Below are 25,152 nucleotides of genomic sequence, written 5' to 3'. Positions count from 1 at the left end.
AAAGGCTATGTGCTGTGCGATTTCATGTATATGACTTTCTGGGAAAGGCAAAACTATAGCAGAAAACAAATCAGCGATCACGAGTGGCTGGAGATGAAGAAGGAGGTTGCCTAAAGAGGATCACAAGGGAACTTTCCCGGGCAATGGCCGTGTTTGATATCCTGGCTTTGGTGGTGTTTACACGGCTGTATGTGTTCATCTAAACTCCGAGAACTCTACACAAAGGATGGGTTTTCCATCTGTAAATTATACCTCAATGACACCAGCAAGCAAAGGAACCAGCCTGAGTTTCTCAGAACTCCTCTTCTCTCCTACTGCTCTTAGCCAGAGCTCAGAAAGCTGCGGTGAGGAACGCAAGGATCTTTTGCCTCTCTTTCTGCTCTGCATTTTTTAATCAAGGCTCAGAGTGGAGTGGGGTCCACGGGAGGGTAAAGGAAAGTACTCGATCCACTCAGAATGGGGTTTTGTAAAGTGACGTTAGACCCCTCTGGGTGGCAGATGCCCCCATTCTGGTCCTTGCTCTCATGAGGCCAATGCTTCTTTAGGTTGTGCGGAACCTCCTTTGAGGCCTCTTAACCTTAGTCCCTGTTTTCAAGGGACATGCATCTGGCTGACCCCCAGAGCCTGTTCTCTCCATGCCTGCTGATGAGTCCTTCTGTAGAAGCAGGGCGGACATCTCAGGCAGAGATCTCTTAGGATGGCTCACGCTCTGCCTTCGAGCGCTGTGTCCAGTAGATTCCACGGGAAATAGTCCTCTCTTTCGCTGGCAGGCTATGGAAGCACAAGCTGCTCTCGCAACAACTCCCATCCCCACCTCAGACTACCATCAGGGCAGCTGCACCCTCCTCTCATCTTCAAACTTTTCCATGCAAGATGTGGGCTCAGGCTCTGTGTCCTCTAAGCCCCCGGGGAGCCACGGTCGCCATGCAAAGCCTCAGCAACCATCTTCCTCGCCAGGGCCGGTGCCTGCTGCCGTGTGAGGGGGGGCAAGGACATCACCATCTCTGCTCTTGTCCTGCTGGCTTGAGTCTGGGGCTATGTTTGAGGCTCTGGGGGACAGCAGCGATTCTGAGACGGGACAAGTCCCATTTAACATCTGATTATGAATAACTCTTATGTTATTTTAACAAAGTGGGATCTTACACATATTTTATAATCTTTTTTTTTTTTTACTTCATACTATGTTTTGAGCATCCTTCCATGTCAGTAAATACACCTCTACATTCATATCATTTTAGAGGCTTTTTTTTAAAAAAAGGTTTTATTTATTTATTTGACAGAGATCACAAGTAGGCAGAGAAGCAGGCAGAGAGAGAGGAGGAAGCAGGCTCCCCACTGTGCAGAGAGCCCGATGCGGGGCTCATGACCCGAGCCAAAGGCAGAGGCTTTAACCCACTGAGCCACCCAGGTGCCCCTCATTTTAGAGGCTTTTTAAAAAAAAGATTTATTTATTTATTTGAGAGAGAGAGCAGGATGGAGGGAAAGGCAGAGGGAGTGGGAGAGACAGAGAATCTCAAGCAGACTTCCCAGTGAGCACAGAGCCCAACGAATGACTCAGTCTCACAACCCTGAGACCACTACCTGAGCCAAAATCAAGGGTCGGACACTTACCAGACTGAGCCACCCAGGCACACCCTCATATCATTTTAAATGACTGATCAGTATTCCCTTGTATAGATCTACTATAACTTACTATATCAAACTCCAATTGTTGGCTGTGTTAAGTTATTTCTAATTTTAGATTATTACTACTAATGTTTTATGGTCAATTTATGTGAAGTTGATGAAGCTTCAGCTGCAGGGTCCCTCCCAATTGTAGAAAACTCTGGCCCAAAAAAGCTAGATGTGTACTTGGCTCTGATAAACTTCCTCACACTCAATTTTCCTTTGGCTCCATCTTTATTTCCTTAGGATAAACTCCTAGAAACAGAATCACTAGGTTAAAGCAGATGCACATTTTTAAGATTCTTGGAACATATTGCCTAAGAGCCTTCCAGAAAGAGTGATCTAACTGACACCCCAACCCCACCCTGAACGAGAACACCCAAGACCAGGATGGTTTCTATGGGATTGTGTTTCTCTGTTATTGTGGCCCCATTGGAACAGCCATTAGCACCTTTTCCCCGAAGCAGAGTTCTTGAACTGAGATCCAGGGGACCCACGGGTAGAATTCTTAAGGTCTGTGACCTTGGATGAGAAAAAAACATACATTTTTATTTTCATCATTAGCCCTGAATTGAAACATAATAGCTCTTTCCATCATAAGTATAGACCTTGTACAAACTCTTGTGATCTTAGCAGTACCTGTTGCGTTAGCAGGCCCTTCACCAGCAAAAATCAGAGGTTTTCATGTCTTGTTACAATTGTTGCAAATCTCTCAAAATATTATTCATGCTCATCAGTGCTTTGAAATTTTAGTAGATATTAGATCTACCACTAGATTTCATTATTAAATATATTAATAAAAGCATCTATTACTTGGTCACAAGTGTTTTCTTAGTATTTTGATAACTGCATCCAACAGAATTTATTTCCTTTGTGATCATGTATATTTTTTGTTTTATAAATTAAAAAACCTTATTCTGAGAAGGGGTCCGTAGGCTTCAACAGGCTGCCAAGAGGTCCACAGCACCATAAACGTTGGAACTCTTACTGTAAGAGACTCTACCTCCATGTGTTCTTGAAATGTGTGTGTGAAGAGAATGAAAGAAATCGAACTTTCACGAGCCCTGCCTGGAGCCAGGTGTTGTATCAGGTGCTGGAGTACAACGAGGACAATACGACACCCTGCATTTGAGAAGTTCATAGTCTAGATAGGAGATACCATTCCACAGCTTGGGCCACTCATTGCCCTGTTGGCTGGAGTCTGGGTTCTCAGATTTCCCAGGATTTAATGAAAAATCAGAAAGCCAGATTTAATGTTCTCATATAAAACAGTATTCCTCCAATTTTTAAATCTTGGCAATTAAACCAGATTCTAATAAACCACTGTGTGGGCTAAATAAAGCATGCCAAAATGCTTAATCTGGCCAGTAGGTCACCAGTTTTCAACCTTTGCTCTAGGAGGAGGACAGAATGTCATTTTGGGTGGAACAAAGCACAGGGTATTCTGAGCTCCCCCCACCTCCACTCTGTTCCTGCAAATCAGGGAGACAGAGGATGAGAGCCCTGAGTCTTAGGAAGAGAGGACATGGAAGAGGAGCTCTATGGTGGGCAGTGGGGTCGGGGTGGGGGGGGAGGTCCCTCCAACCTGGCTGCAGACCAGGCAGGAGAGGCCTGGCTGAGGCAGATGCTGCTGCGGGGAGGGTATGAAGGGAGCTGTGGGAGCAATGAGGTCACTAAGTGATTGTATACCAAGAAAGCCCAAGAGTCTGTAGCAGAGAAACAGAAAGCAAAAACACATGCAAAACCAAAAGAAACAAACAAAAGCCTTTATTTGAATGAAGAAAAATTGATAAGGTTATTGGGTGCAAGATAATATATACAAAACATATTAAATATATGAATACAAATATATACAAAATATACAAAACCAGTCACTTTTCTCTGTTTTGAAAATAAGCATATAAAAATGGAAATAGAAAAATGGAAGTGGAAAAAGTACCCCACTTACAGTATTGACAAGAAGTAGAAAATAGTTAGGAATCAGTTTAACAAAAAAGACAGAGGCCCACGTGAAAAAGCTACATCATCTTATCGAAGGATTGAAAACAAGTTCTGGATAAAAGGAAAGACATTTCATAGTGTTGGATGGAAGGCTTGGATAGCACAGAAATGTCCGGACTCCCCAGATCAATTCCAAACAGTATGAAATGTCTATCTGGAAGAAATGTCTGAAAATAGCCTCAAATTTATGGAAAATAGTAGCAATACGGGAGGACTTACCTTATACATAGTAGAACAAACTCTAAAATCAACCACTAGCATATTTGGATAAGACATAGATCAGTGAAATATACAGAGGAGGAAATCCAGAAATACACACCAAACATGTATCAGAATTTGATATTTGATTGAGTGAACTTTTTTTTTTTTTAAAGATTTTATTTATTTGACAGACAGAGATCACAAGTAGGCAGAGGCAGGCAGAGAGAGGAGGAAGCAGGCTCCCTGCTGAGCAGAGAGACCGATGTGGCTCGATCCCAGGACCCCGGGATCATGACCTGAGCCGAAGGCAGAGGCTTTAACCCACTGAGCCACCCAGGCGCCCCTGATTGAGTGAACTTTTAATTATTATCGAATAATTAAATGATGCCGACACAATCGCTGTTCATCTGGAAACAAAATTGGACGAACCACCCCACTCCATAATCAAAAATACATTTCAGATGACCTAAAAATTTAGATATAAAAAATAAAAGAAGGAGAAAAAGACTGTACGAACAATCTGAGTGAAACAATTAAATCAAGAGATCTAAAGGAAAAGCGAGACCCCAAACTGTTGGGGGGCGAAGATACATAAGCAGAGTCAATAGACAGAGGAGAGATTTGGGAAAAATTTGTTAGAAAGGTGCCAGATAAAGTTGGGTAACTGCAGTGTACAATGAGGTTTACACATTGACAAGGAAAGGATAACAGAAAAACAGGCAAAGGATAAAAATGGGTGATTCATGGAAGAGTCCTTCCAAATGGCAAACAAACAAAGGAAAAGCCACTCGGCTCCAGCAATAGGGAAATGGGGTTTAAAGTAACTATGGGAGACCGCTTTCTAGACCACTAGCACAGTATGTGCATTTCTGGCTGGGAAACGCAGAAAAGATACTCTCAAAAATTGTTTATGGAAAGATGAAACATTACTGTCTTTTTTAAAAGGTAAGCTTTATTAAAAATCAACTGTATCATATATATAATATCTATCCCTTGATCTAAAATTTCACTTGCAAGAGCTTATCTGACAGAAGTTCAACTTCCAGAGATATGGGCATATGAACGATGATGGTTTTGCAGTATGTTTATAGTGGCAAGAAAAGATAAAAAGGTGAAATGGTAAATAGCTGCATAAATTATGGAATATTCACACTATGGAATATTATGTACTGTCAAAAATGAATGAGAGCGGGACGCCTGGGTGGCTCAGTTGGTTAAGCAGCTGCCTTCGGCTCAGGTCATGATCCCAGCGTCCTGGGATCGAGTCCCACATCGGGCTCCTTGCTTGGCAGGGAGCCTGCTCCTCCCTCTGCCTCTGCCTGCCTCTCTGTCTGCCTGTGCTCGCTCTCTCTCCTTCTCTCTCTGACAAATAAATAAATAAAATCTTAAAAAAAAAATGAATGAGAGCTATCTGTATCCATTAGTTTGGGAAGGGGGGATTTCCTTGAAGTATTGTTGAATAAAAAAAGCAAGATGCAGGAAAATGTGTTTACAATGATCCTATTTTTATAAAACAAGGATACATGCATGTGTGTGTGTGCATATAATTTAAATGTGTCTATCAATGATAATTAAGGAGAAAACACATAGAAAGTGTTACGGAACACACAAAGATATGAGAATGTTGAAGTTACCTAGGATGAAAGAGGAGGGTTGGTGCCAGCTAATATGTGTGGTACAGGAATGGAGGAGGGAGCCAAGTCCATTCTACCTGCCCTCAGCCAGCCCGCCCCTCACCCCACATCCCCATCCCTCTCACCCCGCAGCCTACCCCTCTACCTCTACAATGCTTGACTCCTGGGACCACTCCCTTGACGATCCCTCCTATATGTGGCCTTCCATATTTTTCTCCATAATTCTAGAGTAGGGCAGTTAAAGCATTGAGAGGAAGACAGAGAGGGTCCCAGGTAGGGGGCTGCTTTTAGCACATAAAATTTGGCCTCAGGGTCTAGCTTGTGACTCTTACTCTCCCGGGCATTTTGGCAAATCCACGGGGGGGTGAAGGCAAGAGAGAAGGACTATTATTAACCCACTCTCTCATCTTAAGTCCTTCTTCAGGCTCAGCTAACAGCTGGTGTCCTCAGAGGGGAAATCTCAGGTTGCCCATCTCAATTACACCTCCCTGTTGTTTCCCTGATAGGACTCATCCCAGGTGCCATTCTGTGTTTATCCGTGGGTACGTGGGTGCACTCACGCCCCAGTGTGAACATGCATTTCCTCCAACAGACAACAAGCACGGTGAGGGGCAGGGTCTTGTATGCACAGCACCTAGCATGGTGTGAAGCAGGGGCTTAAGAAATGTCAGCTGCAAGGAGGTAATTCACTTACTCACTTGTTCTCCTCATTGACTCACTATTCCATTCATTCCTTTATGCATTTATTCCCTTATTCATTCCAGAAACATGTGCTATTGGCCAGTGACTTTTCCTCTCATCTGGCTAGACCATTTTCTAGCATGGCTTTTGGTGTGTGTCAGGGGATGCAGTTGGGTCACGACAGCAGAATTCCAGGAACACATCCATGACGTGCATGAGTTGGAAGCTCTCCAGGGAAGGAAAGAAGATTCCAGACGGCTGGAAGGTTGGGGTGGATGGTGCTGAAGGACCAGAGAGGACAAAGTTGGGAGACTCCTCTCTGCCCCGTCCAGTGTGGGTTTCCTTTCTCCCATTCACCCTGCCTGGAAGAGCCTCTCCTCACTTCCGCGTGTTGAAATCCTACCCTTCCCGTCTGGCCAGCCCAGATGTCCTCGAAATCTCCTCTCACTTGTCCAGCTGGAAGGGCCGCTCCCTGCTGCAAACAATCTTCCCGAGCACAAAATCTGGACCTCCCTCATGGCGCTGACCACTTCCTGCTTGTGATGCCCGATAGGCAGAGGCCCTATCTGACTGTTCCCAGGAACCCTGCAGGGTCCTGCACAGAGCTGGTGCTCACGTTACACGGGCCTAAAATGTGAGCAGCACTGTGCATTTGGTGGGCCGTGATTATGACCCCGTTTTAGGGATGGGGAAATGGAGGCACAGACAAGTGGATGGGTTTGCCCTTCCACCCAAAGCAGAGCCTAGACTTAGCCCTGTGTTCCTGGTCCCAGAGGCAGGGCTCTTTCCAAGGCAGCTTGGTGGGAGGTGGGAGGAGAGTGGGGTGGGGTGGGAGCTGGGTCCTGAGAACCAGCAGGCCAGAGAGATTTGGAGTTCGAATGGCCAAGTTCAGGAAAAGCACAGCTGGGGAGGAGCCAAGGTATTTATTATGCTTGGTCTCCCGCTGCAAGCAGAGCTGATGCGTGGAGCTGCTCCAGTTCCTATAAACAGCTCGCCTCCCTCCCCTCTGCCTCTCTTCACTCTCAGCCACCACAGCCCCAACTGCTTCTGGGGTGGTGGGGGGCGGGGGAGAGATGACAAAGGGAGGGAAAGGAGAAGTGAAGAGTGGGGGAAGGAGGAAAGGAAGGAGTAGACAAGACAGGGTCCCAGAGGCAAGAAGAAAGTGGAGGGAAGTAGAGGATATTGAGAGAAGGTATTTCCTTTGCCTCTTCACTGGGCCCTGGTGCACCAGGCAGCCCCCATCCTGTGTCCCGCATTCCGCTCTGTGTCCTCTGGGTCCCCTGCATCTGTCTGAGAACCATCGCCCCCTTCTCTTTCTGAGGGCTGAGCTTAATCCCCACAAGGGTTCAAGTCCTGCAGTGCTGGACTTTTGCATTCAGAAGGAAATCTTTTCTGAACCTACCTTCTGTGTTGGCTCAGGGGCCCTGGGGACACAGAAAGGACTCGGGTGGAACCCCCTCCAGGAGCTTGTTGGCAGGTGAGGCAGAGATCCCCACTGCTGTGGCCCACAGCAGTGTGGGGCTGTGGAGGGAAATCAGGGCAGACTCCCCAGAAGAGGTGGTATAGGCCGGGGTTGAAACAGGAGTATGGCAAGTGTGTTGGAGCAGTTGAGACATTTCAGGTGCAGGAGGTGGGAGAGAGCCTGGTGTGGGAAGTGGGGGGCCCTAAAGCTATGCTTGCTGGCCTGGAGCCAGACGTACATGGGTTCTAGTCCCAGGTCTGGTGCTTTACCGCTGTGGGAACTTGAGTCTCCATTTCTTTAAGATGAGGTTGATAATAATAGAAATCTCTTCAAAGATGGTAAGAATTACATATAATAATATATATTAAGGGCTCAGTGCAGGGCTGACCTGGAAGTGGTCAACAACCGTCAGCTCAGAGCATAGGGTTGGATGTGACCAGAGAGAGATGGACTGCAGGGCCCTTGTGAGCTGCCGGAGGGACAGGGGCACAGAAAGCAGACTGTGGCTCCAGGGTCTGGGGAGTGGTGACACTCCAGGGGACTGAGAAGTCGAGGCAGCTACCGAGCCATGGATGCTGGAGCACTATAGCAGCTTACTGAGTTGACTGGGCTGGGTGGCCTGGCACTTAAGGCTGAGATGTTGGTAGACGAGGGCTTTCCCCTCCCTGGATCTTGCCGGAGGCTCTGATGACCTAGTTGGCAGCTGTGTCCATGTTTGGCTGAAAACAGGAATTTCTGCTTTGCTGGGGGTTTTGGCCAGGTAAGCAAACTCCCCCGTTTGCCAGGAAAAGGAGCTAGGGGCCTGGTGGGCTCCACCTGGTTAGGAGGTCCGCAGAGCCCTGGGCTGAGCTCAGCCTATGCTGTTGTCCTCCCTGGGGCTTCACTGAGCGCCTACTGTATGCCAGGCCCCTGAGTCACATGTTTTCTCACTCCTTTGGAGTAGGAACTAGGAGGTAAGAGGTCGAAGCCCAGAGAAGCTGCCTTGGAGAAATCTCCAGGATGTTTGGAGAGAGAAGAGGTGGAGCATCACTGAGCTGGAATTTGTGGGAGAGGAAGTAGGGAAGAGAAGCTAGGCACTGACAAAGGGGTTAGAGTCTAGGAGTCAGACGGCTGGGAAGGGGAGACAGGGCCACATGAGGACAGGCATAGGAGTCCACAAAGTGGAGGGTGGGAGAATTCCCTGCCCTCTTGACCATTTCAGAGTCCCTCACCTGCTCCCCACCCCCACCATGGGTGAGGTGGCTCTCGTCCCTTCGCCCAGAACTTGCAGCCCATACCCTCACCCTCCAGTTCCCTGCAGGAACCAGGAATGCTCTTCTTCAAGGTCAGTCTTGAATGGCAGCCTGACCACTCACTCAATTCTCTGGCCCCTGGGAGGACTTTAGCTCTCCAGCTGGGGAGGCCTCTGGGTCTCGGGATATCAGAATTGGATGCTCAGGGCTGGCTGGGGCTGGAGACAGAGCCATGGGCATCATCAGAGCAATGGAGTGGCTATGACGATGATGGTGATAACATTCTTGAGGGAAGAGGGCCTGGGACCAAGTCCTGGTGAGCGCCACTCAGATGCCTCCAGGAAGATGAGCACGTTACAGAGCCCAAAAAGGAGTGGTGTGAGAGCAAGGTGGGAACCAGTGTGAGAAGCCTCGAAGACAAAGTGAGTGGGTCAAGGGGAGGGCATGGGGGACGGGGAGGATGGGGTGAGGAACCCCGCAGCTGAGAGGTTAAGGAGGCACAGTCTGGAAGGCACAGAGTTCAGCAAAGGATGTCCTTGGTGACCTCAGCCTGGGCAGTGTGGGGTGGGGGTGGGGGAGCAGGGAGGGCAAAGGCACCTGGGGTGAGCTGAGAATGGAGGGGAGGAGGAGAGGGCTGCTTCATTAGGAAGTTTGCCCACGAAGGAAAAGGAAAGGGAAAGCGGTGTAAGAGTCTTTTTACTATTTTTCAGACAGGCAAAACTTCAGCACAGCCACGGTGTGAAAGGGAGACGTGAAGAGAGAAGAGAGGCTGCAGAGGGAGGTCCCAGAGGGTGGGCAGGACAGATAGCACGGCCTCTGCCATGAGGCAAGGGGCTAAGCAGAGAGAGAAGTGAGAGCGGGAGCTGCGTAAGGAGGAAGGGCTGGGGGAGGGGGGTTCGGGCTTGTTGAAGGTGAGGGTCAGAAGTGTGGCCAGGGAATGAGGGCTGAGGCCCCAAGGTCAAGGGTGGTGAGGACCCAGAGCCTCAGTCTCCCCTCAGTGGTGTTTGCCTTGAGGATTTAAAGACTATGATGGAAGCAGAGGGAGTTCAGGTGGGTGCAATGATGCCCATGGTCCACAGCAAGGAGGAGGCTGGCAGGCCACGTTGTTTCTCCAAAATTATATTTTAATACATTCATGTGGGTTATACAAAGAGCTGGTCCCCAGGCCGGCGTTGTGGCCTGGCTCCTGGAGGTGAGAGCAGCGTTGTGTAGTGTTTTCAGAAATCAGGCCTGAAGGGGCCCACACCTTGCCCTCCAGGCCTGAGGAAGAGTGTTTCTGTGCAGCGAGCACCTGTGGTTGTGATCCCAACCAGGACTGGGTCCACCTGGCTGCCCCACACGCCACCAGGGCCCTAGGTTGAGGCCAGGACACCAGCTTCTAGCCTCGACTCTGCCACTGACTCCCTGAGTCCTTGACCCTCTCTGAGCCTCGGTTTTCTCGTCTATGAAATGGGGCAGAGAGAGGGGTGTTTTCATTGTCTCGAACTTTACCGAGCACCACCATGAGCCAGACCGTGGGCTAAGCATGGGTAAGATAGTGAAGACAACAACAGAGGGACTTGGGCTGACCCCGGGCTTCCTGGACAGGCCATGATTCCAAGGGCATGAGGAAAAGGGGGTTATATCTAGATGGGTTTTTCTACCCACTCTTGCAGGGTGGAAAAAGTCCCTGCATGACGAGGACCCAAAAATGTTTGGAGCCAGAATTATCTTGTGATAGGACAGCTGAGCGAGAAGGACATCACTCAGGTCCAGCCCCCAAGTCCCCTTCACACTTGCAATGAGCTCTGAATCCACTTTAGTCATGGGCTTTGCCACTGGCTTGTGAATCTCTAAGTTCCAGTCTCTTCCTCAGCCTCAGTTTCCCTATCTGTGCAATGGGCGAGGTTGGCCTCCATGTTCTCAAACTCCAGGCTCTTGCTCAATGAACAGGGAACGCAAGAGCAAGAGAAAAAGATGAGCACACACCAGCCTGCAAAGAAGGGAAAAAGGGAAACTGAGGCGGAGGAGGCAGCCTGGGACTGTCTGCCGGGAAGAGAGGAGGGAGAGGGGTGGGTGGACATATGCCCCAAAGGATGCTCCCAGGCCCTGCTCCCTCGACATGGAGCCATTTCCTGTCCACCCCACAGTGGCAAAGGTCAGGCAGAGGAGACAGGAGGAGCTGAGCCTGAATCTCAGGTCTGGCATTTCTTGGCTGGAGGACCCTGAAGGGAGAGTTTGGGAGTTTCCATAAAATGGGTTAAATAGCAACCTCTGAGCAACCTCATAAAGACACAGACATGTCCCCACCTCCAGCAAGCCAGGTGTAAAACAGAACCAAAGACCTAAGGTTCTAGCTCCTGGTTCACCAGCCAGGGTGTGGGCGCTGGGGCGCTGTGGAGGGAGGTGGGGGCCTAGAGCAGTACGGGGGTGAGTATCTGCACCCTGGGAGTGCTGGGCAGGGAAAGAGCCTGTGGGAGCCGAAAATGGAATGGTCCAGCACTGGGGTGGGAAGTCCAGGCTCCATGGGAGCTGCTGCAGCCACAGAGCCAGATCCAAGACCTACTCGTGGGCCTCTGGTTCCCTTCCACCCATGAGCTCTTCATGCTCCAGAGAAGCTGAAAGTCATTATGGGAAGATGTGATCAATGGTCTGCTTGGATACATTTCAGATGAGTCTTCCTGGTCTTGCCCCTCCTGCGCTCTGGCCCTGGCAGGGGTGAGACCCTCCACTCCCCAGCCAGCTGGGGGGCTGCAGCGTCCCCGAGCCCTGGCCTCCCACCCTGTGTGGTCACCATGTGGCTTCGCAAGCAGCTCCCTGACAGGACTTGGAACCCTCAAGGGCAGGGTGTGTCTCCTTTACCGGCATCCCCAGCGCCTGGAGCTGGATATGGCATGGAACAGATGCCTGGCAGAGATCTGCTGATCGAACAGGTCAGCCTTATTCTCTGTCGCTCCTGAAAGTGCCCAACTTCTGGCCCCCATGGCTGGCCCCCACGTGTGGCCTGGGATGTGGGTCGTCCACCATGACTGCGGGACATGAGGAGAGGAGCCCTGGGCTGGGATGGAGAGACTACCATTCCCTGACCCTGGCTCACCGTGTGACCTTGGGTCAGTCCCCACCCCTGTCCGGGCCTCTGGCTCCCCGGCTGACCCAGAAGGTCTCCCCACTGTGCCACTCTGCAGCCCCCTGGCTTCTCTAGGCTTTGTACTGTTGGTTGAACTTTTGCCGGCGGACACAGCAACAGGTGGCCAGGGTGGTGAGGAGGATGGCCGAGATCAGCGCAAAGGTGAGAATGATGATGAGGTTGATGTTCTTGAGTCCTCCCTTCTCACAGTCCTCGGGGCGCACGTGGCTCAGGGCCACCTCCTCCTGGGAGCCGAAGCGGCAGGTCAGGTCCTGGGTCACGTCCACGTCCACACGGCCCCGGTGCAGCTGGGCAGCCAGCCAGCCATTGCCGCAACAGCTTAGTGGGTTGCCCTGCAGGTAGAGGCGCCGCAGGCTGGACTCCAGGCCTCCCATGGCACTGCCCGGCAGGAGGCTGAAGCTGTTGTTCCTCAAGTCCAGCACCTCCAGGGACACGGCCTGCGTCCAGGCCGGCAGGTGGCTCAGGCGATTCTCGGCCAGGTTGAGACGCTTAAGGCAGCTGAAGAAGGGCAGGTCCACCTGGAGGACAGCCAGCCCGTTGCCTTGCAGGGCCAGGACCTCCAAGGAGGCCTCCAGGCCTGCCAGGGCCCCCGAGACCACATCCAGCCCCGGGTTCCCTGACAGGTCCAGCTCTGTAAGTGGCGTGTGGAGGAAGGCACCCGCCCGCAGCCGTTCCATCCCATTGCCCACCAGGTTCAGGATGCGGAGGGAGGACAGGCCAGAGAAGGCCACACAGCCCAGGGGCCCAGGCCCCGCCGGCCCCCCACAAGGCCTAACCTGGTTTCCCTGAAGGTTCAGTCTCTGCAAACTGGCCAGGCCGGTGAAAGTGTATGGGGGCAGGTCCTGCAGGGCGTTGTCCTGGAGAAGCAGCGTCCGCAGGGACCCCAGGGCTCTGGTGCCCAGCGCCAGCGTCGCCAGCGCATTGTGGCTCACGTCCAGGTGCACGAGGCAAGGCAGGAAGCCGGCACGCAGCCCCACAAAGGCTCGCAGGCAGTTCCGGCTGAGATTCAGGAAGCGAAGGGAGGTCAGGGGCTCAAGAAAGCCCTCGGGGACCAGCTCAATCTCATTGTAGCTCAAATCCAGATTCAGGAGCTGGGAGAGGGCGTGGCCGCTGGCATTCCGGCTGGGGTTGGAGAAGGGCAGGGCCGACCACCCCTCAGAAGGTGCGTGGATGCCCTCACCGCCCTGGGCCAGCCCTGTCGGGAGCTGGATGAGGTTGTTGGACACGTTCAGGTAGAGGAGTCTGGGAAGCGAGGCCAGGTCTGGGAAGTGGAGCAGTTTGTTCTCCCGCAGGTCGAGCCAGGCCAGCTGATACTCAGCCTGCGGGTCCGGGGCCGTCTGAAAGGCCTCGATGCTGTTGCAGCTCAGGTCAAGCACACGCAGCTGCTGGAGGCTGAAGTCAGAGATGCAGGTGAGGGAGTTCCTGGAGAGATTCAGGTGGGCCAGGTGGGGCAGGGCCTCGAAAGCTCCATCCTCAATGTCCATGAGCACGTTGCTGTGGAGGTCCAGCCGCTCCAGCGCGGGCGTACCCCAGAAGGTGCGGCGGCCCAAGCGCGTGAGGCTGTTCTGCGCCAGCGAGAGGGCGCGCAGGGCGGGCGCCTCCCCCAGCAGCTGCTCCACCAGGCCACTGTACAGGCTGTTCCCGGACAGGTCCAGAGAGGTCACATGAGGTAGGGGGCCCAGGCCAGGGGTACCCAGCACGGTACCCGCCGCCAAGCGGTTATGGGCCAGGTTGAGGTGCTCCAGGTGAGGCAGGGCCTGGAAGACCCCCGTCTGGATGAAGCTGATCTCATTGGTGCTCAGGTCCAGCTGGCGAAGTGCCGTGTAGAAGCCCAGGGGTGAGGCCAGGATGCTCCGCAGGTGGTTTCCAGATAGGTCGAGGGCCTCGATGTCTCGCGGGAGCGTCGACGGGACCTGGAGCAGGCCAAGAGCCTGGCACGATACCTCCTTGTCGACCTGGGGTGTGTTGGGGACGGCAGGGAGAGCAGTGGGTGTGAGTGGGTACAGCAGGGGGTGGAACCAGGCACACCTTCTAGGAAGGATGCCTCAAGCCCCTCCCCTACTCCAGCCAGGCTTAGCAAGGCTTCTCCTGTGGCTCCCAGATGCACATTCTTCCCCTGTCCCAGCTCAACCCTCCCACGTCTGGACCATCCCTGTCTTGCTCCCCGTCCCCATCTCTGGCACTCGGCACTGCGCTGGGCATCAGAGAGGGACTTAAGGAAGTTTCATGGATACACAGGCACAGAAAGGACAGACAGATATGAGGACAAATGAACTCACAAAATACCCTATACTGCCTTGACCCCATTTCACAGGAAACTGAGCCATATACATCCCAGAGGGATCCCAAGCCAGTGAATAGCAGGGCCGAGCTGGAACCCAGGGCCTCCTGGTTCACAACCTGGGTTCCTTTTATGGGCCTAGATAGTTAAATTTGCCCAGCGGCTGTTACACCAGAAGCCATCTGGGGAGAAAGGTTTCCAAAATGCAATTTACACTCCTCTCACCGGTTTTTATTTTGGCCTCCTACCCTCAGACCTCATTCCAGCCCTCATTCCACGAGGCAGATCTCTAGGTCCCAGTGTCTGCCTTTCAGACTGCATATCCCCTAGACGAGCCCTCCTTTCTGCTGGCTGTCACCTGCCCCACCTCCATCCGTGGTCTGGTCCTCCATGGCCTTGTCCAGATTGGCCCCTGGAGATGGGAGCAGGGGTGGGTAGCAGGGGAAAGACGGCCAGGGTCCCACACACATTCTTCAGTGACAAGACTATGGTTTTGCTGCGTGGGCCTCACCAAGTCACATTACCACTCTGAGCTTTTTGTCCGGAAAGCAGCATCCTCCCCCAGCATGCACTCCGCGTTTCACATTTATTTAGCACGTTCAGGCCCATGGTCACACTGGAGCCTCACGAAAGCAAGCCCATGAAATATGATCACCCCTCTGTTCAGAAACCCAAGCTCAGATTGGGTAGGGGGGCTCCAGGGTCACCCAGTTGAGGAGGAGCTGAGCTGGGGTTTGAACCCATATCTTTTCACAACAGAAGGCCCACTTTGTCCTTCTAGCACATGTGCCTTCTGGAGCCTGATCTGTTTTTTCTGTGCAAATACAGTCTCCCTCTCACCTTTTTGAAGACCCCAGGAATCCAGCCTTTCCCAGGAAAGGGTCTGACTCCACAATCACTCCACACCACAGAGAGCCCACTCCGGCCCTGGGCTCTCTGTACCCATTGACCTCTTCTGACCCCTCCACCTGCCTAACCTCTGGCAACTGCTAAAAGAAAACCCCTACTACGGGGTACTCTTTGCTTCCACCACTCCTGGGCAAAATCCAGGATACTCAGCAGGGTTCAAGGCTGTCCCTAGCCCTTGCTGACCTGTCCTCTGTCCACCCAACCCACTCAAACCCAGCCCATACACAGTGAGCACAGCTGACTGCTGCCCTTTGTGCCCTCGCACCCCTACCTCTGGGCCTCCTCCCTGCTGTTCCCCGTGCTGGTCATCCCCGCCCCTCCCTGCCCAGGTCTGCAGGGAAACTTGGTGTTTGGTGTTCTGAGATAGGCAGGTGGGACCTCCTCCGGGCTCTCACCGCCCCAGTGCTCCCTTTCTCATAATTTGGCCCCCGATTTTGAAAGTCTGTGTGGGATCTGCCAGGTGGGGAGCTCAGAGCTAACAGGGATTGGTGTGATTGGTGTGGATGCCTTGGACCTGACCCACAAAAGGTGCTCCATGCATTTTTTTAATGAATGAGTCATGGACATCACCGGCTTAGTAAAGGACTGAGGGATTGAATCAATCACCTTTCGGGAAGGAAAGAAAACAGACGATCCATGTCTTCTAACTGGACTTAAAGACCATTGGAGTAAAAAGACTCCAGCTCCCCTACTTCCCCGATGGGCAGACAAACCTGAAGATGGCAGTGACCTGTGGAAGGTCACCATGAGGGGTAGAGCCCCCTGGGGCAGGAACACCAGCCTGAGGGTGCTCCCTGCCTGGCCCAGCTCTCAGCTTCCTCCCCAGAGCTCCAAGGGGAGTATGGGGGAGAGGGGAGGAAAAAACCGCCCTCATCAGGCCCAGGTGTGACCCTTCCTGCTCTAGCAGTCCCCTGAGCTGGTCCTACCACCTCCAGCCAAGCAGCTTTTCCAGCATGGATACCGCTGCCACCGAGCACTTTCGTTCCTTTTTCCCCACGCCTAGCCTGGCCACCTCGCCAGCCCTGCCTGGCTCTTGCCGCTTCCTTCCTCACAACCTCTCCGCCAGCTCAGGCCACTGGGCACGGCCTCCTCAACCCTCTCCTCCACTCCCTGGACCATCCTGACTGAAGGAGGAAACCGCAAAAGGAACAGCACGACTGCTACTGTCACAGAGCACCAGCTCCACGGCAGGCTCCATGGCTGTGTGCACAGACCCCTCTCCTCATTTAATCCTGGCATGCATTTGTTACCCTGTTGAACCCTGGGGGTGAGCTTAGAGGCTCCAGGGTACCTCCACAAGTTCCTTTTTCTATTGGGACCCAGCCAGGGACCCAGGCTGACTCAGCAAGGTAAAGAGTACCAGCCAGCCTTTACTGAGCCTCTGCTGTGTGGTGGGCACTGTACCAGCATCCACATGACCCCACACCCCATTTCACCTCTGGATATCAAAGGCTCCCGGGACACCAACGCCTGAGAGCCAAGCCAGGACACAATGCTGGCCACTCCCAGTTTTCTACCGTGGTGCCTACAGGGCCCAGCCGTGGCTGCTGGTCAGCAGGGCAGCACTGGGCTGCCGATCCAGAAGGAAGCTTAAAGGCCAGAGCTGCTCTCAGATCTCTGTTTCTAAAGATGCCCCCACCCCCTGAGCGCTGAGTCTCCAGCATGACAGACAGAGCCAAGTTCAGAGCTCCCCTTGACAACCTGCGACCCATTCTCTCTGGGATGCCAGGATGCCACTGCCCCCATTTTTTTTTTTTTAAAGGAAGGAAGAGGACTTGCCACCCAACTCCATTTGGCTATCTTTCCATAGAAGGGAAACGGGGTATAAAAAAGTAGCTGGCAGAGGCCAGCATAAGCTCAGGAGAGCTGAGTTCAAGCCCTAGCTCTGGTACTTCCTGTCTGTATGAGCCTGATGGGTCACATCTCTTCTCTCGGCCTTGGTTTTCTCCACTGAAAAGAGGAGTTCTTTGCAGGATAAAATGAGAGAAAGCCTTTAGTGCGGTGTGGGCCCTTCCCCAGCCCTCAGGATTGTGGCCATTTCTTTTTACCATTTTACAAATGACCATAATCCCTGTACTGATCTTCCCTAGCAGTGCGGAGAGTGCTTTCCTGCTTATCGCCCCCCAGAATCCAAAGTCACCCAGCTTCCCTCTGCCTGTGGGGTGGTCCAGGCCCTTCACCTCTCTGAGCCTCTCTTCATGGGCAGAATGGGACTCTGCACCTGGGGATGTCTGAGGCCTCCTCTGCTGGTTATCTGGGAATCTCAGGAGGGCTCTGAGGAGCGAGAAGGGAGGTGGCAAAAGCAGGACCTGGCCAACCCCAGGGAAGGGCTGAGGGCCCCTGCCCGCCAGCACTCCCAGAGGTAGCTGCCTTGCCTGTGTCAGGAGTGTCTAGTCCTAGCCGGCTCCAAGTGGGGCTGCTGGAGGGCCTGTCGCTTCCCCAGCCTGACTCTGCCCTTGACCTCAGTGACTGCCCAGCCTTGTAAGAGGATCTCGGTGGTTCCTCTTCCCTGTATCCCGCAGGGTCCCAGTGACTTCAGGGCTAGTCTCCCTGGCCAAGGGCAAGAAAAAGGAACAAAAGTGAATCTAACCTTGTCCCTGCTCTGAAGAAGCTCTTGGTCTGGCAAGTGAAACAGGCTTGGACCCATTCACCAACTCCCCCATGTGCTCAGTCTGAGAGTCCAGAAAAGGGCACCCAGAACCAGATCAGCCTGGAAGGGGCTGGGGAGAGGGGGCTCCCTGGAGGAGGCAGCCGTGAGTGAGAGGAATCCCATCAGAGAAGCAGCAGAGGGGCACAAGTCAAGGACCTATTAGCAAAGGGGATTTGGCCCAGAAGGAACCCAGCTCACCCACCCCAAGTTCCCTACACATTTTGTGCATCATGCTGAGGGTCCACTGCCCTACAGGGGCAGCTGGAAGGAAGAGAGTCCAATCTCAGCCCCACTGGTGCTAGTCGAAAGACCTTGGACGAGTCATCTAACCTCTCTAAACTGCAGTTTCCAACTCTATAAAACGGTAACCATGGTACTTACCTAACGGGATGAAGAGCACCTCAGGTCTTTAAACATCCTAGTAGGTACTCGTGAAATACAAGGTTTAAATGCCTTCCCTTTCCTCTTCTAACCCCTCTGCCTTCTGGCTCTTGGGGCTGGGGCAGGAGGACCCCTCAAGGGTTTACCCCGCCTGGGCAGGGCTTCTTACCATCTCACAGGGCGCCTTATCTTGCTGTTGGGAGATGGGCAGGCCCCGGGTCAGCACGGCCAGGAGCAGCAGGATCTGGTGGCTCATGGCTCTGCAGAGGGTGGGGAGGAAAGGGAAACACTGTAAGACCCCTGGCTCCTTTCCACTGCCAGCCCCCATCGCTCCTGTCCTGTCAGGGCTGCCTTCAGGGAACCCCAGGTCACAGCCAGAGCTGCACCAAAGACATGGGTGCTGGGGCCTGCCGCCTACCCCAAGGGCCCTCTCGTGCCAGGCCAAGGGACTAGGCTGTCGCCCCAGGCAACAAGAGTTTTGAGGCAGTGGGTGACTTGGTCAGATCTGGGTTTCAAAAGACCCTCCGCAGTGGAAGACTGCATGGAGGCTGTGAATGGGAGACAGAGGGACTCTAAGGGCTGCTCTGGGGCCAAGCGCAGAGCTGGGGTGGGGTAAGGAGGGGAGTTAGGCCTCTGCATTTTTACCCAGACCCTAAGCGGGTCACCCATCCTAGTTTCTTAGGCCATGAACGGAATTCCTCAATCCCCCCACCCCTGGACCTTTATTTTGCCCTTTTTCTTTTGATTTTCTGATTCTGAAGTCCCTGCCATTGTTTGAAGGCTGGGCCTGGAGCCCTGACAGGAAGCCCCGCCAGGAGGCCTGCCCTGCCCCCAGCACTGTTGCTGCGGACTTCCCCAGGAGCAGGTTCCAGGCCCTTTACTTTCACTGAAGTTACCACCAGCGCCGGGGCCACTGGGGCGGGCCTGCTGGTGTCCTCTCTCCGTATAGCCCAGTCGAGGTGGCGTTGAGGGGGATCACAGAGGCCCTGAGCAGAATCAAAGGCCAGTGTGGCTAGGGGCTCACTTACTGAGGACCTGGGTTAAGGGCCACATCAAGTCATTTCTCTTTCTTTCTTCCTTTTTTCTCTCTTTCTCTCTTTCCCACCTTACTGAATGCCTCCTCCAGTCTGGCTCTGTGCTGGGAACTAGGGTCACAATAAATGCACAGAAGGGACCAGAATGCATACTGAGTGTTCACGAGGAAGGACATACAAAACCCTTCGAGAGCACTGGGCTCAGTCACCCGTAACTCTCTCTCCCTCCACTTACTTTCTATGGGACCTTGTACAAGTCACTTCACTTCGCTGAGCCTCAGTTTCCCCTTCTGAGGTTAATGTCAACTTTGCTAAGTTTTGGTAAAGAACAAATGGGCTGCATTGCATGAAAATGCACTCACGGAGCCCTAAATATGCACCAGACAGTCTTCTTGATACTTTAATCATTAACTCACTTAATCCTCACAGTAATTCAAAGATTGGGGTCTATGATTACCACCCACACTTTGCAGGTGGGGGAAACTGAGGCTCAGATTAAGTAACACACCAAGGTCACACAGTTCACTGGTGGCAGGCCCACGCAACCTGTGCCCTTAACCTCTACTCTAGAAGGTCACCTGCAGGTGCTCAGTAAGTGAAAAGTGAGTTGTGACTCTGAAGGATGCTTTAGAAGAAGCAGCATCTATAGGACCTTTGAGGACTGAGTCTTTGACCATTGGAATCCACTTGGGCCCTTGCTATGAATTTTAGATTAAGATGGTTAGTCAGAGGCCCTTTTTTGCCCAAACATGCTTGAGCCACAGTGGTCTCTTTTCAACCTTATTCCCCGGCTTCAGCTGACGGCCATGGGCCCCCTGCTCCCCACAGCTGCTCCCCTCTCACCTGCGTTCACAGGAAATCTGGTTCTGCTGTTTAAAAAGCAGAACATCACCACCCATTTGAAAGCTAGTGTACTCAGAATTGAATGGAAACCTCTCAGTGGGACCTTTGAGGCCCTTGGGGAGTGTATCTGCCAGGCCAGCTCTTCCCCCAGCTTCATGGCTGGTTCACTGTTGCCTCTCCCGCTCTGGCTTCTTCTGGCAGCCTCCCACGTCCTTCAGTTCTGTGAGCACCTTTTCCTTGCCCCAAACCTTCAATTCCTCCCCTGCCTTGTGCTGAATGCCTCCTCGTCCTCTGGGTTTCTACTTAGATACCCATTCCTCCAGGAAGCCTTCTCTGATTCCCCAAGTTTGATGATGGAGAACTCATCCTCCAGGTTCCCACAGACCTTGAGCTTCCAGTGAGCACAGCACTGAGCACTCCGTTCCTTCCTCTGATCCCTACTCCCCTCCCACCCAGGGCCAGGGAGGCACTGAGACTGACACAAGGTGGGGGGAGGGGGCAGAGGGCAGCAGGGGAAGACCTCTCCCTTCATCTCCCTGTCATACTCCTTCCCCCCATCAGCAAGTCCTGTCTGTTCTGCCTGAAAAACAGATCCTGGGTCTGCTACCTCCCTCCTCCATCGCCATGCCACACTGAGGCACTGCCCCAAACCTTGGCCCTGAAAGCAGCAGCACCCCGTTTCCACCCTGACCCCTGCAGGTGGTCCCCCACACAGAGCCAGAGTGCTGTCTTTAAATCATATATCAGAGCATGAATCTCACTGCTTGAGAACCTCCCCTGAAATCCAGGCTTTACCCACTCTCCTCTCTGACCACATCTACCATGTGCCCTGCCCTTACCAAATTCTAGTTTTTTTCTCACCATTCCTCAAACACAGCAAGTGCATTCCTGCCTCAGGGCCTGGAATGCTATTCCCCAGATTCCCACACATTTGGTTTCCTTGCATTGATAATTTCCTGCTGATAGCTTTCTTTCTTTTTATCTTTCTAACTTTCTTTCTTTCTTTTTAAGATTTTATTTATTTATTTGAAAGAGAGAGAGCAGGGGGACAGGCAGAGGGAGAAGAACAAGCAGATTCCCCACTGAGCAGCCCCCCCCCCATACGGGATTTGATCCTGGGAGCCCTGGATCATGACCTGAGCTGCAGGCAGAGACTTGACAGACTGAGCCACCCAAGCACCCCTCCTATTAATTTATTTCTGATTCTATGAGAACAGGGGTCTATTAAATGGTGCTCACCAAATATCTATTGAACAAATGGCAAAGCAAGGGCTAGAACCTCTACTTGAGGGGGCTGGGAGGTCAGGACAAGGAAGGACCTGGATTGGTTCTGAACCTGAAGTCAGGGGCACTCAAAGGAGCCCTCACTATTCCCCTTCTTCCTCCACCTGCCAGATTTCACTCTACCCCCAAGGCGGCACCTCTGCATCCAGCAGAAGTCTCTGGCACCTCGTGTGCAGGCCCCCTTCGGTTGTGCCCCCGACTCGCTGTGTAGCACGTGAGGGCCACTCACTCTCAAGAGGGAGGACTGTGGTCACATAGACCCAGGCTTACATTCAGACACCCCCACTTCCTTGCTCCCTGGGCAAGTCCCTTAACCTTTTGGTGCCTCAGTGTCCCATCTGTACAGCAAGTCGCCTGGTGGCCCTTCTGCCACCGGCTTCCCCCAACCACTGTGATGATCGAGCTGAGATCGACTGTGAAGGTGTCCTAGGCACACTGTCTTTCCCAGCTGGGGCAATGACTCAGAGGGCTGAACGGCCCAGGTTGAGGAGGGAGGCCCCAGGCCTGCAGACTAGTAGCCTAGACAAGAGAAGGCAAGAGACATTTTAGGACTCTGACTGGGAGGACAAACGCCAGATACACACAGTGTGTGTGTGAGAGAGAGAGAGAGAGAAAGAGAAATAGATTGGGGGAGGGCAGTGCCTATTATACTATCTAATAAGCCTATCCCTAATATTTCAGGACATTAGACATTGTTCTAAGCACTTGATCTGTATTATCTCATTGAAGCCACAACCCAATAAGGTGGTTACCATAATTTCCATTTTACAGATGAGAAAACTGAGGCTCATAAAGTGACTTAGCCCATAGTTCATAAGCATTTGGGGAGGGTGGGGGTTAACCCAGGTCCACATAACCCAAATGCTGAGCTACCTGCTCTCTATAGAACTACTCTTACTTTCCCCAGAGGGGATTACAAGGCTCAGAGAGGTGACTTAAGACAAAGTCACACAGGCAGTAAATAGCAGATGCATTCAGAATCTGGTCTGTCTGCCTCCAAAGCAAATGTTTCCACTACACCAGGCCAAGATCTCCCCCTCTAATCACCTCCAGCGATGCCCACCCGCACCCCTATCACACACAGACAAGCTCACAGGGCTGGGGTCTGGGGTGCTCCTCTCCCTCCTCCCGGCCCCAGTCTCCAGCAGAGTAGGGTCCTGGGAGAGCTGCTGTGGATGTTCATACCAAGCAGTGAATCACTACGGGCCTGCCCCATTCTGGAGACATGTGCATCCCACGGGGGAATTAGACCTTAACCCAAAGGAATGTAGCTGTGATGGCGGAATTTCAGGCAGCTCGGGTGGGGGTGGGGGGTCCCTCACATCTTACCACTCACGAAGAAGGCCAACTTCAGAACCCTTCAGGGAGACGTGGGTGCCCCCCTCCCCGCCAATCCCCACCAGAGATGGGCAAGCTATTTGGTGCGTTTTTGATGCCGTGGGATAGGAAGCGCGGATCCGTCTGAGTCCGAGGGCGGTAAGAGACTTGGATTCAAATCCTGATCTGCCCTTGACAAGCTGTGAGTTCCCGGGCAAAAGCGTGCCGGGCTTTCGGCCGCTTTTTTCCCATCTGTCAAATAGGAACGCTGGCCTCTCCCTTCTCGGGAAAGATCAGCTGAGACAGGAGCCTCAGGGCCAAAGGACGGTCAGGCTTGGCTCCTCGCGGAGTGGGGGCGGCGGCGGGAGGGGACTACTGGGGGGCGGGGGGGGGCATCGGGATGGACCGGTCTCACCCCGCGCTCTCCAAGGGCACGGGACAGCCTGTTCCCCGAGGGGCTGGCAGCCTCGCCAGGGCGGCTCCTACCTGGCTCAGCGCGGCCGCCGCTCCTCTCCCGCGCAGCCCCGGCACATCTTGCGCAAACCTGACCCCCCCCACGGCCCCACCCCGCGCCAGACCCTGGGGTCACGGCCCGCGGAGGCCCACGGCTGCTCCACTGCCCCACGGGAACCCGACCCGCGAGGGGGCGGCTCGGGCTCCAATTTAAATACCTCTCCCGCCGACCCGCCCCACCACGCCCCCCCCCTCGGCCAAGCTGCGGGGTCCTAGCGCCCGGCCGGCGCGCCCCCGCGTGACTCGATTTCTCCGGAACGCGCGAGGGAGTGAAGCATCTTTCCGCTGGAGCCCGGGCTGGGAAGGGGCGGGGTGGCAGGGGGCGGGATGAAAGGGCCGGGGAGGTGGGGTTCGCTAAGGAAGCACTGGGCGGGCGAGGCCGCCCGGACCGCCGCACGTGCAGCTCGTGGCCCCGCGGGGTCCGGAGAGGCGGGAGTCGTGGGGGGGCGGGGGACTCTAGGAACCGCAGGTCCGCAGAGGAAATCCGGCCTGGACCCGTTTTCCCGTGGCCGGCGCCGCCGCACTTAGGGTGAGCAAACAGGAGAGCTGACGGCAGGGGCTGAAGGCGGAAGGAAATGACCCTTCTCTGGCCCTGGGGCGGCCACAGAGGGGGTTCCCCACAGCAAGGCCATCCCCTCTGACGAGTCCAGACAGGTCACTTCCCCTCTCTGATTGTGCTCTCTCCTATCCGCGCTGGCCTTCCTCCATCTACAGGACCCTTAAGCAGTCGTGAGAGATGGTGCAGTCCAAGACCCCAGTCCCCAGTCCCAAATGGAGAAAGTGAGGCTAGGGATGGGACAGCGAATATAAATAAATAAAAACCAATTGTCTGGGACTAGTAAGGTCCTCGTTTATGTTTGGGGAAACTGAGTCTCAGAAAGGTTACATGGAGCATCCAAAGTCACGCAGCCTGTAAGAGCAGGAGTTTGAGGCTGATCTGAGTGCTCTTTTCCAGGCAACATCCTGCTCAGGTTAGTTTAAAGTATGAGGGAAGGGTGACTCAGTGGGTTAAGCTAAGCGTCTGCCCTGGGTTCCCTTCATGATCCCAGGCTCCTGGGATTGAGCCCACACTGGGCTCCTTGCTCAGCCGGAAGCCTGTTTCTCCTTCTCCCACTCCCCCTGCTTGTGTTCCCCCTCTCGCTGTGTCACTCTCTGCCAAATAAATAAATAAAATCTTAAAAAAAAAAAAGTGCAAGGGAAAGTAGCATGGTGGTATTCTTGTCTTTTACATTACAGGTTGAGGTGCATCTTCCCCACAAAGCCACCCTCTCTCCTGGATACCTTGGCCCTCCCTAATCACAGGTACTCTGCCCTGCTACGTGTTGACACAAGGGTAGGGGTGCCTGGAAGAGAAAGGTCATGGCAGTCCTTCTGGCCCCCAGTTCCAAGGATAGAATGTTTCTCTTCCCAGCCTGGACAGTGACACAGGGTGCCCCACTTTGCAGATGGGAAAGTGACCACCCAAAGCCTCATGGTAAATCAGGGTAAAGCTGGACTTAGAAGTCAGGATCCCTGAATCGCTAGGTGGCTGCCATCTTTGTTTCCTCCCATCTGGCTCACACTGGGGACAGGCCTGCACTGATGGAGACAGTCCAGAGAGGACAAACTGTGATAGCAGATGGCCCAGGGCCTTATCTAGCCTCAGCGGAGGAGATCGGGGAAGTCTTCCCTAAGGACGGGCCTCAACTGTGATAAAGGCATGGGTAGGAAAGGGTTTAGGAGCAGGGAAGGATGTCCAAACATCTCCTGTCCCTCGCGGCCACTGGAGGCCTCAGATTTATGCTCATGGAGGTCCCAGCTGGTCACCCGAATCCTCTCTCTGAACTCTAGTGCTCTTCTGGTCACATGAAATCTCTGTTTCCCTGCCTCTACAGTGAAGAAGATAGTAGCTACTTCTTGGGGTTGGTGCCAGAATGAAATATAGTGAACCCAGCCAG

At 53.4% G+C, this 25,152-nt stretch overlaps 1 protein-coding gene across 1 annotated transcript; it reads right to left on the bottom strand.

The window, feature by feature from the left end:
• Window positions 1–9,982: 9,982 nt before the first annotated feature.
• Window positions 9,983–23,220, bottom strand: LRRC32 (leucine rich repeat containing 32). Its single transcript, XM_044258482.1, has 3 exons — window positions 23,189–23,220; window positions 18,394–18,484; window positions 9,983–13,958 (listed from the first exon to the last, which is right to left on the bottom strand). The coding sequence occupies exons 2-3, from the start codon at window positions 18,478–18,480 to the stop codon at window positions 12,054–12,056; spliced, it is 1,992 nt and encodes a 663-aa protein (XP_044114417.1). The 5' UTR covers window positions 18,481–18,484; window positions 23,189–23,220; the 3' UTR covers window positions 9,983–12,053.
• Between the last annotated feature and the right edge of the window lie 1,932 nt (window positions 23,221–25,152).

The sequence above is a fragment of the Neovison vison genome, chromosome 7 (assembly GCF_020171115.1).
Source record: "Neovison vison isolate M4711 chromosome 7, ASM_NN_V1, whole genome shotgun sequence".
NCBI lineage: Eukaryota > Metazoa > Chordata > Mammalia > Carnivora > Mustelidae > Neogale > Neogale vison.
This window is presented reverse-complemented; position numbering and strand designations above follow the sequence as displayed.